This window comes from Euphorbia lathyris, chromosome 7, assembly GCF_963576675.1.
Source record: "Euphorbia lathyris chromosome 7, ddEupLath1.1, whole genome shotgun sequence".
NCBI classification, from domain to species: Eukaryota; Viridiplantae; Streptophyta; class Magnoliopsida; order Malpighiales; family Euphorbiaceae; genus Euphorbia; species Euphorbia lathyris.
This window is the reverse complement of record NC_088916.1, coordinates 70,779,973-70,795,335: the sequence shown is the minus strand read 5'-3', so window position 1 is coordinate 70,795,335 and position 15,363 is coordinate 70,779,973. Positions and strand designations below refer to the sequence as shown.

General features: G+C 36.7%; 1 protein-coding gene across 1 annotated transcript; it reads left to right on the top strand.

Moving 5' to 3' along the window:
* The first annotated feature begins 13,589 nt into the window (after window positions 1-13,589).
* Window positions 13,590-15,097, top strand: LOC136200634 (protein CURLY FLAG LEAF 1). The gene is made up of 2 exons (XM_065991045.1): window positions 13,590-13,899; window positions 14,635-15,097. The coding sequence occupies exons 1-2, from the start codon at window positions 13,651-13,653 to the stop codon at window positions 15,022-15,024; spliced, it is 639 nt and encodes a 212-aa protein (XP_065847117.1). The 5' UTR covers window positions 13,590-13,650; the 3' UTR covers window positions 15,025-15,097.
* Window positions 15,098-15,363: the final 266 nt, after the last annotated feature.

Sequence of the window (15,363 nt, the reverse complement as noted above, 5' to 3'; positions counted from 1 at the left end):
ATAACGAAAAATCAAATTCAGATGAGGTTGAACAAGAGTCGGGGTTTTTTTTTTTTTTTTTACCGTTGAGTTCGCCCTATTAGAGTCATAATTAATTATTGATAAGCAAATTGCATATATATAAGCAAAAATAGAAAGAACATAAATGAATTCAAGAAGAGGAGGTTGAGAGCATTAAAAAGAAGGAGAAAGATGTTGAAGAAAGCGATGAGTGTTGAATGCTCATTCTTCAATTCTGCATTTACTTTTGAATTCAAGTTTATTTATTGAAGGCAGGTAGACTGTTGCTTACTTCAACCATTCTTTCTTCTTTTCTTTTTTCAATTACGGACTTTATTTGCTTAGTTTTAATCACAAGGAGTATACATATTGATAATGATAACGGAGGCGAAAAATATCGCCCGAATATCGTATAGTCTTTCTGGAAGATCCGGTTCTGCATTTTCTCAACGCTCTTGCAATATAAAGATTAGTTGGATCTCGGCAAGACACTTTTCTACGCTCAAGTCAATTCAAATCTTAAGAAAAATAATATGATAGTGTTTAACGTCTTCTTTGAATTGGATTGCAAGCGTGTTAAAAAGTTTGTAAAAAACTTACAAAAATGGGAAACCTGACTTCTAATAATCAAAAGATTGTGAAAAGTTTAGAGGACGAAAAAAGCTTAAAGATTCGCAATTAAATCTATGGGATTAAGATTAATTGAAGGAAACGATACCGAATTGAAATTGAGAATAAAAATGTTTGAATAATTGAAATTGAGATTCTGAAATTGAAAGGATTAGATATAAGAATTGAATTGAAAGAACTTGGAATTGAAAGTTGAAAGAAAGATTGAAGAACTAACAATTGAAAATTGAAAAAATTGAGTTTAATTGTTGTAGAGATTTTTCTAAGATTGTCGAGTCTTGTTGAGATTTTTTGGGGCTTTTTCCTACTGTCAAAACTTGTATTTATGATGCAAAAATAAGTAGGTAATTGTCCAGTAAGTAAGTTCCACCTTTCAGCAACAAAGTTTCAATAAGTTCCGTAACTGCTCTTCTCCACTAACTATTTTTTATGCTGAACTATGTTTTTCTGCTGTAAAAAATATGTTGGAAATTGCCTAATAAAAAAGTTTCATGTTTCAGCAAGAAAGTTCTGTAACTACTAAACAATGTTGCTCCTAACTTCTCTCCCCTACTAAAACCCATGTTTCAGCTCCACTATCTCCCCATTATCTTCTATGCAAATTTGTTGCAGTTTCATATTTGATTTAATTGGACAATTATATATTTTACTCAGAATATTTAGTAAATTACCAAATCGGTCCAACACTTTAAATTTTGCACAAAATTTGACGGAGAGAAGTAATTAATAAAATAATAACAAATTCAAGATAGAATAATCGGTAAAATTACTCAATTGATCCGAATCCCATAAACTTTCATAATTTAGGCCGAATTAAGTAATTAATTATGAAATTGACCCAAATTAAAATATGGGTGAAACAATTCCCCCCTCCATGTGTTTAGGTAATGCAATTAATAAACAAATATTGACTAAATGTAAAAAATTAGAAACTTAAATGGTCGATTAGTATTTTTTGCCATAAAATGGCTCAAACACAAATCAACGCCACTTCTTCTTCTTTCTTACCTTCTGCTTCTCTTCCACCCAGAGCAATCTCCATTACATCTCACCAATCTTCACCTTCATTTCAATTTCTAACAAGTTCATTCTAGTTTCTCCCTCTCTTTTCTATATATATTTTTTCAGTTTAGGGAAATAAAAAAAACAAATAAATAAAAACATTGAGATAACAGAACTAACATAGGTCTACTATTAGCCATTTATTTTTCTCTTCCTAACACACTTCTAAGTGATCTAGTCAAACAATAAAATATTCATTGGTCTTTGTCTGGTCCAAATGGATATAGAATCATAAGCAGAAACATAAATGCAATACCTTAGAACTAAAAATATGCATCTCTGTTCAAATGGTTTAAGAATGCCCCCCGAATTGATTAAATCGTTAGGCTTCTTCTTAATGGGATCTTTCTGCTTCTTCTTAGGGAGATTTTTTGTGGCCAATTTCTATTCAATTTTTTGCACCAGGACCCCCCAAGCCTACTTTCTCCCACGCGGCTTGTGTCTGCATTGTCTGGCTCTTTCTTTGATAAATGAGTGGGATAGTGTTCCAATAAGAAACTGCTATGAATTTTTGTAGCCCCTATCATTTGTTGTGGTGGATTAAGCACTACCAGATGTGCATATTCTTCTAACACAATTTCAAATTGTTTTAAGCATAGGTTAAAGCATTCTAATATCCTGCTTCTAAACTCCTCAAGTTCCCTTTGTGTCGAATTCATGGCATGGTCCATCATGGCCTTAACTGGAGAGATTTGCCATGTGTTAATATGCACTTTTTCTGCATCCTGAGACACAACAAAACTTGCTTTCTTTATTAAATTCTTGATTGAGTGTTGGCATCGTTTCTAGTTCCATCGAGTGTGCCATTTGTTTAACACATTTTTTGAATTGGATTGCAAGGGTGCCAGAAAGTTTGTAAAAAATTTACAAAAATGGGAAATCTGACTTCTAAATCAAAAGAATGTGAAAAGCTTAAATGACGAAAAAAGCTTAAAGGTTCACAGTTTTTTTTTGGTAGGAAAGGAAAGAAAAACAAAACAAAGCCGTCTAACCTGGGAAAGCTGACCCCCACCAAATCATCCAACATCAGGGACGAAATGAACAACGGAGGAGAATAAAAGGTTGAGAGGCCCAACATCCTTGTATGACCTTCAACAGCGAGACGGTCCGCAACCCAATTTTGCTCCCTATAAATATGGCCGAAGCTAAGACGATCAAAGGAAGAGGAAATCCTCCTAATTCCTCTGATTAAATTTAGGCTATTTAAGCAAATAGCATTATTCTCCGAGATCATCTTGACCGCCTCAAGGTTATCAGATTCCACCAGAAGCTTCTTCACCCCCAGACTTTTAGCTAGCCTAAGGCCAGAAAAAATCCCCCAAAGTTTTGCAGAAAAAGACGAACCCATACCCAAGTTCTAAGAGAAACCAGAAACCCAACCACCACCTTCATCTCTCAGAACCCCTCCCGCGGCAATTCTCCCGTCCTTTAGACAAGAGCCATCAGTGTTAAGCTTAACCACACCTTCACTAGGCCTACACCAGCCTAAGAGATGGACCTCTTTCCTTTGAATAGTCCTAGCCAAAGGATCCTCAACAAAGCTATCAACCAAGGTGCAAATCTTTTTGAAAAAGAAATCAAAAACATTAGGCAAAACAACCGCTTCTCCTCCAAAAATCTCCTTATTTCTCCATTTCCAAATCTGATGGCAAACCACCACAAATAAGAGCACACCATGTTTCAAATCAGCCAAAAGTTTCCCATTGATCCCATACACAAACCAATCAAGCTCAGAGTGGGATAAAAAAGTAGACAACACCTTTATAGGGAGAATTTTCCTCCAAACATCTTTACTTTTCGCACAATCTCTGAGGGCATGGCACAAGGTTTCTTCATGACCTCTGCATCTGCCACAAGCTCCCGACTCCACCAAATGCCTCCTTTTCCTATCAGAATTAGTAAGCAATCTATTTTTCACCCCTAGCCACAGGAAGCTACTAATACGGTAAGGCACTTTTAAGGCCCAAATCATCTTCCACACCTCAGGGTGCGAAGAATCCAACTCCTGAAAGAAAGCTTGAAAAGCCGATTTACAAGAAAAAGCCCCGTTGTTCGTCAAGGACCAACAGTAACTATCCATGTCTTCCTCCTTGCTACTAATCTGAACTCCTCTAATTCTCAGGAGTGATTCCAGACCGAGGTAAGAATCAAACTTAGACCAAATCCACTCCCCCTCAGAGTCACCACATCTGCAATCCTCCAGTTCTGAATCTCAACAGGCGGTAAAGACTCACAAACCTCTAATAAAGATTTTTTACCAATCCAAGCATCCTTCCAGAAGTTAATAGATTTACCATTACCCACATTCCACCCAATCCCTGAGCAAAATTCAGCAAAAACAGCACTAAGGCCTTTCCAAAGAAAGGAACAATTAACCACTCTATCCTTGGGGCCCCCAAAAATCTTATCCTTTCTATATTTACCGCATAATAATTGAACCCAAAGAGCAGAAGGATTTTGCAACATTCGCCACAGAAGCTTCATTAATAAAACTTTATTATTGTCTCTGGCTTTTCTAATGCCCAGACCTCCCATCTCCTTAGGTTGACAAACCTCATTCCAAGGCACTAGGTGAATCTTCCTCCCCTTTTCAGCTTCCCCCCACAGGAACCGACGATTAATTTTATCAAGATCTTTGAGAACAGGCTCAGGACGATGACAAGCCTGCATAATGTGATTATGAGTCGCACAATTGACAGACTGAACCAAAGTAAGGCGACCCGCAAGTGAGAGAGTTTTAGTTTTCCAAATGGCACACTTCTTATTGGTTTTATCCAAAATATCCTTAAAAGAAGCTTTCGAAACTCTATCACTATGGAGGGGAATACCCAGATACTTCCCTAGAGAGTTGGTCAGAGGAATACCAGACAAAACACTCAACCTTTTGCAGGCTCCCTGGTTCATATTCTTAGAACACATCATCCTGGACTTCTGGATATTAATCTTCTACCCAGAGGCAGTGCAGAAACAATCAAGAATATCCATAATCACACTTAACTGCTCCTCATTACCTTCCACAAAGATCAAAACATCATCTGCAAAGAACAAATGGGTAACCTGGGGACAGAATTTATTGATGGACACCGGGTGGAATTTCCCATTATCAACAGCATCCTGGATAAGGTGGGTCAATCTTTCCATAGCAATAACAAATAAGAAAGGACTCATTGGGTCCCCTTGACGGATACCTCGGGAAGGAGAGAAACCTTCCGACATATCCCCATTGATCAAGATTTGAAAAACAGGAGAAGAGATACAAACCTTAATTAAACTCCTCCAATTATCCGGGATCTTAGCCCTCTCCAGACTCTCAAGAAGGAAGCTCTAGTTTATGCGATCATAAGCTTTCTCCAAATCCAACTTTAGAGCCACAATACCTCTCTTCCCCTTTTTGATTTTCATAGAGTGGACCATCTCTTGGGCAATGACTACATTATCCATCATTTGCCTACCAGGAACAAAACTTCCCTGATTCTGACTGATGATATCATGAAGGATACAACGGAGTCTATTGGCCACAATTTTAGTAATAGCTTTGTAGAGAACATTACAAAGACTAATAGGCCTCATTTGTAAGAAAGATGAAGTCTTCTCCACTTTAGGAATCAAAACTAGAAAAGTGCTGTTCACAAGCCCAATATCCTACGAGCCATTAAAAACACCTTTAATAAAGCTATAAATGCCTTTCTTAACAACCTCCCAGTGTTTATGATAAAAACCAGCAGGCATACCATCAACCCCAGGAGCTTTAGTAGCCCCAATACTAAATATAGCTTGCTCAATTTCTTTCTGGGAAATAGGGTGGAAAGCTTCCAGAAATCTATCCTCTCCCAACTTGGGAAAGGTAGCAACAGTCTTAGCCTTATCCAGATCAACAGGGTCCTCTTTAAAAAGGCCTTTATAAAAGTTAAGGGCCAAGTGACGAATATCTTCATCCTTATAAACCCATTCTCCATTTGAGTCTTTAATAACATCAATCCTATTGTTCTGTCTTCTAATAACAGTAGAGAGATGAAAATACCTTGTATTCTGATCCCCATCTTTGATCCAGGCTTTCTTAGATTTTTGAAACCAAAGAAACTCTTCCTGTATAAGCATAGCTTCCAACTCTTTCTGAAGGGTTCTGAGGAGACCATTCAGACTGTGATCGAAACTAACCTCCAACCTACGATGAATGCCCTCAATTCTACTCAATAATTTATTCTTTCTCCTAATAATATGACCAAAGACGTTTTTATTCCACCCCAGAACATTCTTTCTGAAACCCTCAGCAGCCTGTAAGACATTAGAGTGATGCTTCCAATTATCTTGAACGAAGTCTTTAAACTTAGGATGAGATTCCCAAGCCACCTGATACCTAAACGGTCTCTCCCCCCTAGACTAATTGCCTCTCACCAGCCCGACAAAGATAGGACAGTGATCCGAATGCCTGAAGGGCAGATTTAACACAGACACTTCAGAAAATCTAGTTCGAGCTGAAACATTAGCATAAACTTTGTCCAAACGAACAAAGGTACTGTTACGCTTCCAAGTAAACTTATGACCAGCGGCACCCAGATCAGAAAGCCCACATAAATCCATACTATGCTTATGATTGAGGCAACGATTAACATAATGATTCTCACCCCCTCTCGGATCACTCATAAGGGCAATGTCATTAAAATCACCAGCCACAAACCAAGATTCAGTCATACAAACACTCATAGAGTGAAGAACCTCCCATAGCCGTTTTCGATTAGCCAGGACAGGATCAGCATACACCCAGGTAATGAAGAAAGGTTTATTTCCAGAAAAGCTAACTTTACTATGAATAAATTGTTTATCCATACTAACAATATCGAAATGAACACGATCTGGCTTCCAGAAAAGCCAAATCCCACCAGCCCGGTCAGTAGCCTCCGATCTAACACAATTCTAGTTCCTAAACTTTTTAACCACCTCATCTGATTTAACTCCACTAATCCTAGTTTCCATTAAAACAAAACAAGAAGGATTAAACTGTTTAATTAAATCTTTAACATGGATACGGGTAGCCTTACTAGCCGCTCCTCTAACATTCCAAACCAACAAATCCATAGAAAGGAGGACAACTGACCCCACCCACAACCCTAGACCAGGTATTTATTTGGGGCTCCTGAGAGCCTTGCCGAGGTACCAGCAGGTCCCCTCTTATCTGACAAAACCATAGAACTATGGATAATTTTCTGTTTACCCTTAGGCTTTTTATGCTAGTTTTGTTAACACCTATGGTCTTCCCAATACTAGGTTCACCATAGTAATTAGGAATACTAACCTCTTTTAACTTCACCTTCCCTTGAGCTACGCTTGGGATCCAATCTGGGCATCTCCTTTGGAAACAAAAAGGGGATTAACAGTCTCAACCACCATATTCGATGGTTCAGTAGATTCTAAGCCTGACATGCTTTGCTCAATGTGGTCGTCAGCCTGGTCAGATTCTTGGATCTCCTCAATAGTCAGAGCCGCAAATCTGGACCCTGAAGTTATAGCCGAAGAAACCCTATAATCCCCACTAATTTTTGCGTCGGGCTTCTCCTTGACAACAAGATTAGCAATATGATGTGCCAGAGTAGACTCGATATTAATGTCAGGGGGATGATTCTAAACAACAGAAGGTCGAGTCCTTCGTCTAGCCGACCTCTTAGCAACCATCCAGGGGCCAAAATTCCCCCCATCTCCTTGGACTCCTTCAGCTCTACCATTAACGCCCTCAATTACCTCTTCTAACACCTTCTCCCTTTTAGGGCATCCCTCATGAGTATGACCATACATACCACATTCAAAACAAATATTATGTAAGCCTTCATACTCAATAAAGTACACCTTATTATGAACACAGAATTTAGACAATAGGGGTTTAGCAAGGACAATATCAATACAAACTCTTGCAAACTTACCTCTAATAGCCACAATGGTAGTTTTGTCCACATGGTGGACTTTCCCCACAAAACCGCCTATCTTATTAAGAAAAACTTCATTATAATATTCAATTGGTAGGCCCGGGAACCTAACCCATGTTAAAATTCTGTTTACTGAGCAATCATGAGGATTAAAATTGGGAACCCATGGCCTTAAGGCCAGAACATGATTAGAAATAATGTACGGCCCCCATTAATCAAGGCATTATAATCCTCAACCCGAGTAAATTTAATAATATAGTAGTCATTTTCTAAGTCAGTAATACTAACTTTCCCCTTTTTCGCCCACTGAGCCTGGATCCTCTAGGCGAAATAGTTAAAACTAATTCTTTTTCTAAGAACCGTTACTATTAAAGAAATCCTCCATTTGTCCCTAAGAGCTCGCTTGTCAGCTGAGGAAAGCCGGATCACAGGACACAAAGGGTCATCCTGATCCCCATCCTCTTCGTCAGAATCAGAAAAAACTTCTTCTGAATCACCCTCCATAATTACTTCATTCACACAAGGCTCCTCCTCGACCACTCCCATGATCGTGTCCTTCCACGAATTTCTCCCAGGTCCGACTTATTTTTATTTGCCAAATCTCCTAAAGATCTAAGAGACACAATTCCACTGATCGGGTTCACGGAGGCAGACTCGCCTCCTAGGTTCTGGCCACCATCCGCATAGACCAGGCCAGTGCTCACAGATGCCCCGCCCCCCGCCTGGACAGCGCACGTAGAGGCGGTAGTCCTGCCCCTAAAGCCCCCTACTCCGCCCAGAACACCATCGCCTGCCTGGCACAGCACATCCCCTCGCTTCTCACCTTCCAGCCACGCCAAACGCTGGCCAAACTCCCCTACAACACTAATACTGCCCAAAATAGGAGCACTTCCCAGGCCCTCCCCAACAATTGCCGACACCGACCCAACCGCCCCTGGCCCCTCGCCTTTCACTCCCTCCCTTACCATCGACACAGATGGTGCCGCCGCCGCCAGGCTCGGGCCAACAAAGGACCGAGGAGAAATGGATCTCCGATTCCCCTGAACCCCCGATCCGTTAGCCTCCTCCCAATCCTTGCGCTCCCCGCCTATCCTTAACCCCTCCCGCCCCGACGCCGCCCGCGCCAGCCCCCCTCCGGACCGTGACCGGTCCCTGCCCTTCATCGGAAACCCGCTCAAGACCTGCAAACGCCGTACGCAAGGAAAAGAAGACGCTCGACCAAAATCACCGTAGGAGAGAGAAAACGCAATATTTATCTTTTCCCTGATTAGATACAGTAATCTTTTAATAATCTGAAATTAATTTCTTAAAGGTTCACAATTAAATCTACGGGATTAATATTAATTGAAGGAAACGATACCGAATTGAAATTGAGAATAAAAATACTTGAATAATCGAAGTTGAGATTCTGAAATTGAAAGAATTACAGATATAGGAATTGAATTGAAAGAACTTAGAATGGACAGTTGAAAGAAAGATTGAAGAACTAAGAATTGAAAATTGAAAGAAACTGACAAAATTGAGTCTAATTATTGTAGAGATTTTTCTAAGATTGTTGAGTCTTATTGAGATTTGTTGGGGCTTTTTCCTGTTGCCAAAACTTATATTTATGCTGCAAAAATAAGTAAGTGTCCAGCAAGTAAGTTCAACGTTTCAGCAAGGAAGTTCCAATAAGTTCCGTAATTGTTCTCCTACACTAACTATTTTTGATGCTAAATTATGTTTTTCTGCTGTAAAAAATATGTTGAAAACTGCCTAGCAAGAAATTTCCACGTTTCAGCAAGGAAGATAACCGTTCCAGCAAGAAAGTTTTGTAACTGTTAAGCGAGGTTGCTCCTAACTGCTCTCTCCCACTAACTCATGTTTCAGCTCCATTATCTCCCCATTATCTTCTATGCCAACTTCCACGAATTTGTTGCAGCTCCATATTTGATTTAATTGGAGAAGTTTATATTTCAGTCAAAAAATTTAATAAATTACCAAATCGGCCCAACACTTTAAATTTTGCACAAAATTTGACAGAGAGAAGTAATTAGTAAAATAATTGCAAATTCAAGCTATAATAATTGGTAAAATTACCCAACGGCTCGAATCCCATAAGTTTTTATAATTTAGGCTGAATTAAGTAATTAATTATAAAATTGACCCAAATTATATTGTACGATATTATGTAAGAAGTAAAAGTATACATGCTTTAGGGTAGTTAATTACACTCATGATTCTCCAAATATCGCAAATGAAACACTAATACCATAAAATTTAATTTTTTAACATCAAAATCATGCAACTTTATATTGATTTCTCACGTAGTCTTTTATCCAGATTTTAGCAATAACAGTTACTAAAAAAGATACGTAGACAACCCAATCAAAACATGTCACTAAACCCAACCCAATCAATTTGATTCATCCACTCTCTTTCGATCCCCTCAAATCAATAAAACCTGGCAAGATCAAACTAGATTTTTTTTTTGTTGTTGTTTAGTCCACATGCAAATATCATGCTTACGTGTCATCCATATATCCTTTCCGGTGACTGTTGTTTCTAGAATCTATAGAAAATACAAAAAAAAAAAAAATCAAAATACAAAAAATGGAATAACTTAGGAAATATGAACATTGTATTAAATTTTCAGAACACAAAAAATGAAATAACTAATATATTTAAGATGATAGATTAAATTTAATTAATTTTATTCGACATTGAAACTGTAATAATATATAGACAAACTTAGGTTTTTAAAAGTTCAAAGATTAAAATTAACTTGAGAAATAATTGGAACACACTCCTAAATTTTCAAAACACAACAAATGGAATAAATAATAAAATTTGAGGGACAAATTAGACTTTTCCATCTAAATAAGTTATCTTCATGTCTTATATTACTCCCTCTAGGTATAACTTTAGTCGGATAAGAGGCTTATTTAGGGTTATTTATTTCCATGTCTTACTCTCCTATCTCCTATATCCTAAATAAACACGGATAACTTATTTCATGTTTTTTTATCCATATCCTATACCTAGAGGTGGCAAAAAGACACACGACACGAACATTTAGTCTTAGTGTTTAGCTTAGTAGGTAATGTGTCATTTTCAGGTCAACTCGAAAATGACACTAAAAATTTCGGGTCGTGTTCAGGTTAACCCGAGAAATACGAAAATGACACGAAAAGTTGAAATTACAAAAATTACCCTTAGTTTTATTTAGGGTTTCACTTAAATATAAAAGCTAATTTATTAAGGATTTATTCCTTTTTTGTTTAGATTCTTCAAATATGCCAGGTTATATTAGCATGTCGTGTCGTGTTAGCAGGTCGGACCGTGTCGAGTTAAAATGTTTGGGTATTTTAAGCGAAAAATCATGTTGTGTCGTGTTGTTTTTTTCATGTCAGCAGGTCGAATCGTGTCAAATTAACACGTTTATCTATTTCTATACAAAACTCGTGTCATGTCGGGTTGTTTGTGTCAAGAACAGGTCGTGTTTGGGTTTGAGCTTTTGACACGAAAATGTTTTCGTGTCGTGTTCGTGTTTAAGTTTTTGACACTAATCCGAAATTTGACATGATACGAACACAAAAATTGCCACCTCTACCTACACCCCTTCTAATAAACACCCGTTGGGGTACATAAAATATCAGTACCAACTATGTTTCTCACCTCACCTTTTTATTATTTTGGTTATACAAAATAGTGGAGCAACATAGAAGTGTAAGTTTATCCATTCATTAAATTAGAAGAGAAGGGTGTTGGGAGCTTTAAAAGTTAGATATATAGTTTGGAGAATTGGTTGAATAAATGAGATGTGGTTTTCCTTTAATTAATATCAGATAGATAGATGGGAGAAGTCGAAAGCTTTTAAGATTCTAGTACGTAATACCAGTATAACTAGTTTCTATACTTTTCATTCAATAAAAATCATCCTCACTTTTTAAATATTCTCAGTTTGGTAGTTAGCCTTATTAATTTTATTCGCATTTCAAATTTACATGTTACGTGAACCGGAACGGTAAAAGTATGAAATGCGTGACGATTATACGACTGAATTAGATGTTTACATTTAATTAATTTAATTAATTTAAACATAATCAGGAGTCTGATATTTTAAAAATATCAGAAACATTGGGATTTTTTTGGCAGAGAGATAAGTGTGGATTGATAATGTAAAAAAGAGAAGAAGTTGGAGTAGTGACGATTGATGATGAAGGTATTTAAAAACATTCACATTTAATTTTAAACCATTCATATTTAATGATACTTCTTCTTTTCTCTCACCGCCTCTAATTAAGTCCTACCAAATTAGTATTTATTAACCTTAACTAAATTGCCTTTACCTTCTAAGTTCTGGAGTATTATAGGATTTTGCTTAGATTAGAGATTCTACGGTGGACCGGGTGCAATAGACCCAACATAGACCCAACCAATGAAAAAAAAAGAATCATGCTACTTCATTGGGAGATGATTGGTGTAAGAAAAAAAAGTGCACAATTGTCACGTTTCTATTGGCAAGGTCCAATAAACCGGGACCATAGTAGAATTTTAGTAAAAAAAAAAAACCTATTTACCAAACAATGTCATACTAAGAGTGTCAAATGTATTTCTTTTCATTTTTGAAGCAACAAGTTTCAATATACTTTTTAAATCTCATTCTCACCTTATTTAATTTGCATGTATCCATAAATACACATATCCATTAAAAAATTAATAAAAATAAATCAAATAAATTAAACATAAATAAATAAATATTTCAAAAATTTTAAAAATTTAACAAACAAATTCAAACATTCTAAATAACTCAAATTAGCAACAACTAAACACGCTAAAAATAAATAGTTACTTTTCATTTCTTTGTCCAATCCAAAATAGTAAAACAAAAAAAAATATAGTTTGCGTTATTTGCAAACGCAATCCAAAATATAAAGTACAATAAAAAAAATTGTAGTTTGCATGATTTGTAAACTCAGTCCCACACTTTTTTTAGAATGGACGGCTATAAACCCAAAAAAAAAAACAGAAAACTAGGATTCGTCCCACAATAATCCTAGATGCCTATAGAAGGCTCCTCACACTCGTTAAAACTCAAAGATAGACGTCTTGCGAAGTTAGTCAAAGATACTTGTGCAATTATCTTCATGGTACATATGCACTAGCCGAATCTCCCAATCATTTGCACACAAACTTCGACACTCATTCACAATTATCCTGAACCAACTGGATCACAACTCTAGAATCTAACTCAACCACCACCCGTCTACACTCTTTATCCCAAACAACCCGAAGTCTAAAGTAGAGGCCCCACAGCTCAGCAAGGACTGCCGAACACACCCACAGGTTCACTGCAAAACCCGCAACCCAACAGGCATGAGTATCCCGCAACACTCCTCCAGCTGACGCCAATCCGGGATTCCCCTTGCTAGCACCGTCGCTGTTTAATTTAAACCATCCAACCTCTGGCGGCTTCCAGCGGATGAAAACCTCCTGCCGATCCCGCACTTTAAAAACATACAAATAAGGATTTTTAGTCTGTAGAGTTTATAATTAAAGAATTTGCGAGTCAATGTTTCAATAAAAAAAATACTTCTGGTTTAGTTAATTTGCAAATTCAAACCCTATTGCAAAGTCACATCTTTCAATCCATGTACTAGTAAAAAAACAGAGTGTAAAATCTAACAGTCTACAGCCTCTAAAATGTTAGAGCCGCTCATGTATTGAAGATTAACTCGTATCCATTGTCATCCATATCAAAATGGGTTGGTAAGTCGTATCCGTTGTCATCCCTATGTGGATTCTCGTACCCATTGTTATCCCTATCAAAATGAGGTTGGAGTGATTAAATAGCCGGCTTGTATAGCACGTCATGCAATGTAAAAGCAAAATGGTTTGGCCTTCAAAATTGGCGTATAAGATTCTCAGTCGCAGTTAATGATCCACGTCACCCCAGCCCCCTATATAAGCACCCACAAACAAACATTTCTTCTTACTAGCACCATTTAAACTAAACAACTGAAAACTGTGACTTTCTTTGAATATTTGAATTTTATTCATGGTTTCTCTTCAACCATCAAATTCCCCCAAGGGTACTAAAACCACCCTTGATCTTGATGGTTCATCAAATAATAATAATAAGAGAAAGTGGAACGACGACGTTGAATCATTCCAAAGTGAAGAAGCTCTTTTCAGAAAAAGGTTCAGATCACCTGAGGTTGTTGGAGCCACAAAATCCTTCTTTGAAATCGAGCTACAACTCGAGACTCCGCTCCCTTTCGAATGGCAACGATGCCTCGATATTCAGGTACGTTTTTAAGGCTCGGTTTTTCTTTGCAATTTTAGGATTCTTAAGAAACATTTTACGACTGAGTCTATTCTCCTCCGGGCTAGTAGAATCTAATTCTGAAATGGTAGTTTCAGACAGTCTGATTTACTTAAAATGACATGATTAACCTTCTGAAGTTTTGTTAATTTGGCTTTGGAGGTTCAATTCTTCTCAAAACAATAATACTTTGGATGGTAAAAATTTACCTTTTTAATTATAAGAATGATATATCATTTTACACAGGGAAATGATTGGTGTTAATATATTTGTTTGTTATCAGAGTTTACTGTTTGTCGTTGATGTTGAAAAAATAGATATTCTTTGTTTGTGTAAAAAGCTATTTTTTATGTATAAAAAGAGAAATTGAAGAGTGAATTAGATGAAAATGAAATATAAAAGAAAGGAAGAAGACTCGATAAAGGTCCTGAAGAAAGGAAAAGTATTGGGATCTTGATCCCAGTACTCTTCCTTTCTTACCTTTATCCGAGTCTTCTTCTTTGTTCAGGGTCTTTCATCTTATTTTTTTTCTATCTTTCATCTTCATCTAATCTAGATGCTCCTAACCAAACACTTAAACTCTCATTTTTAATATGCAAAAGCAAACATGAGGTGGAAATGTTACTTTACCATCTCTCATGAAGTGATATGCATGGAAATTTTCTCGGATTTTCGAGTATATAATATAATTAAATTTGTAATTCCAAATATATGCAGTCAGGGAAGATACACTTCTACAATACAAGAACAAAGAAGAGAACATCAACAGATCCAAGAATCAGAAAACAAGAGCCACAACAAAGTCATCATATGAGCTTAGAACTTGAATTAAACTTGCCATGTGATTCACAGAGGATCAACAAACACCATTTTGGAAGCTCCATTTCAAATTTTAAAGAACAAGAAAAGAGCAAGAATGAGGAAGAAGATAAAGAAAAAGAAGAAGAAATGGTAGCAAGTGTGTGTGAAAGATGTCATTTATTGGTGATGCTTTGCAAGTCATCTCCTTGTTGCCCAAACTGCAAATTTATGCATTCTTTAGATCTTACTTTTCATAATAACCTGTTCAAGCCTACCCTTTTAGCTTCTTGTGTTAGTTATCTATAGATTTTATTAATTAATGTGTAATTATTTAGTTTGTTATTAATCATCAATGTTATTTAATTTATGCTTTTCTTTCTGATTTTTTTTTTTTTTTTTTTGGTTTATTTTGATGAGGTTTGTTGATTAGTTGAATGATAATGTTGGGTTAATTAATTAATCACGGGTTCTACGTTAATTAATTTTGATTAAAAAATATAAATAAAGAGAAACAGCAAGTGCAGAAATATAGTACTGTACACAGGTGAAAATGCCTTATATCAGTTATGACTCAGTTAAGACTTGAGAGTAATCTTCAACAACTTACTGCTCATATTTAATTTTTAATTTAAAACCCTTCCTCGA

What these genes read in the sequence shown, in the direction of transcription:
- LOC136200634 (XM_065991045.1), top strand. Translation starts at nt 13,651, where the DNA reads ATGGTTTCTCTTCAACCATCAAATTCCCCCAAGGGTACTAAAACCACC. An exon ending in AACGATGCCTCGATATTCAG is followed by an intron (nt 13,900 to 14,634) that starts GTACGTTTTTAA and finishes AAATATATGCAG; the next exon opens with TCAGGGAAGATACACTTCTA.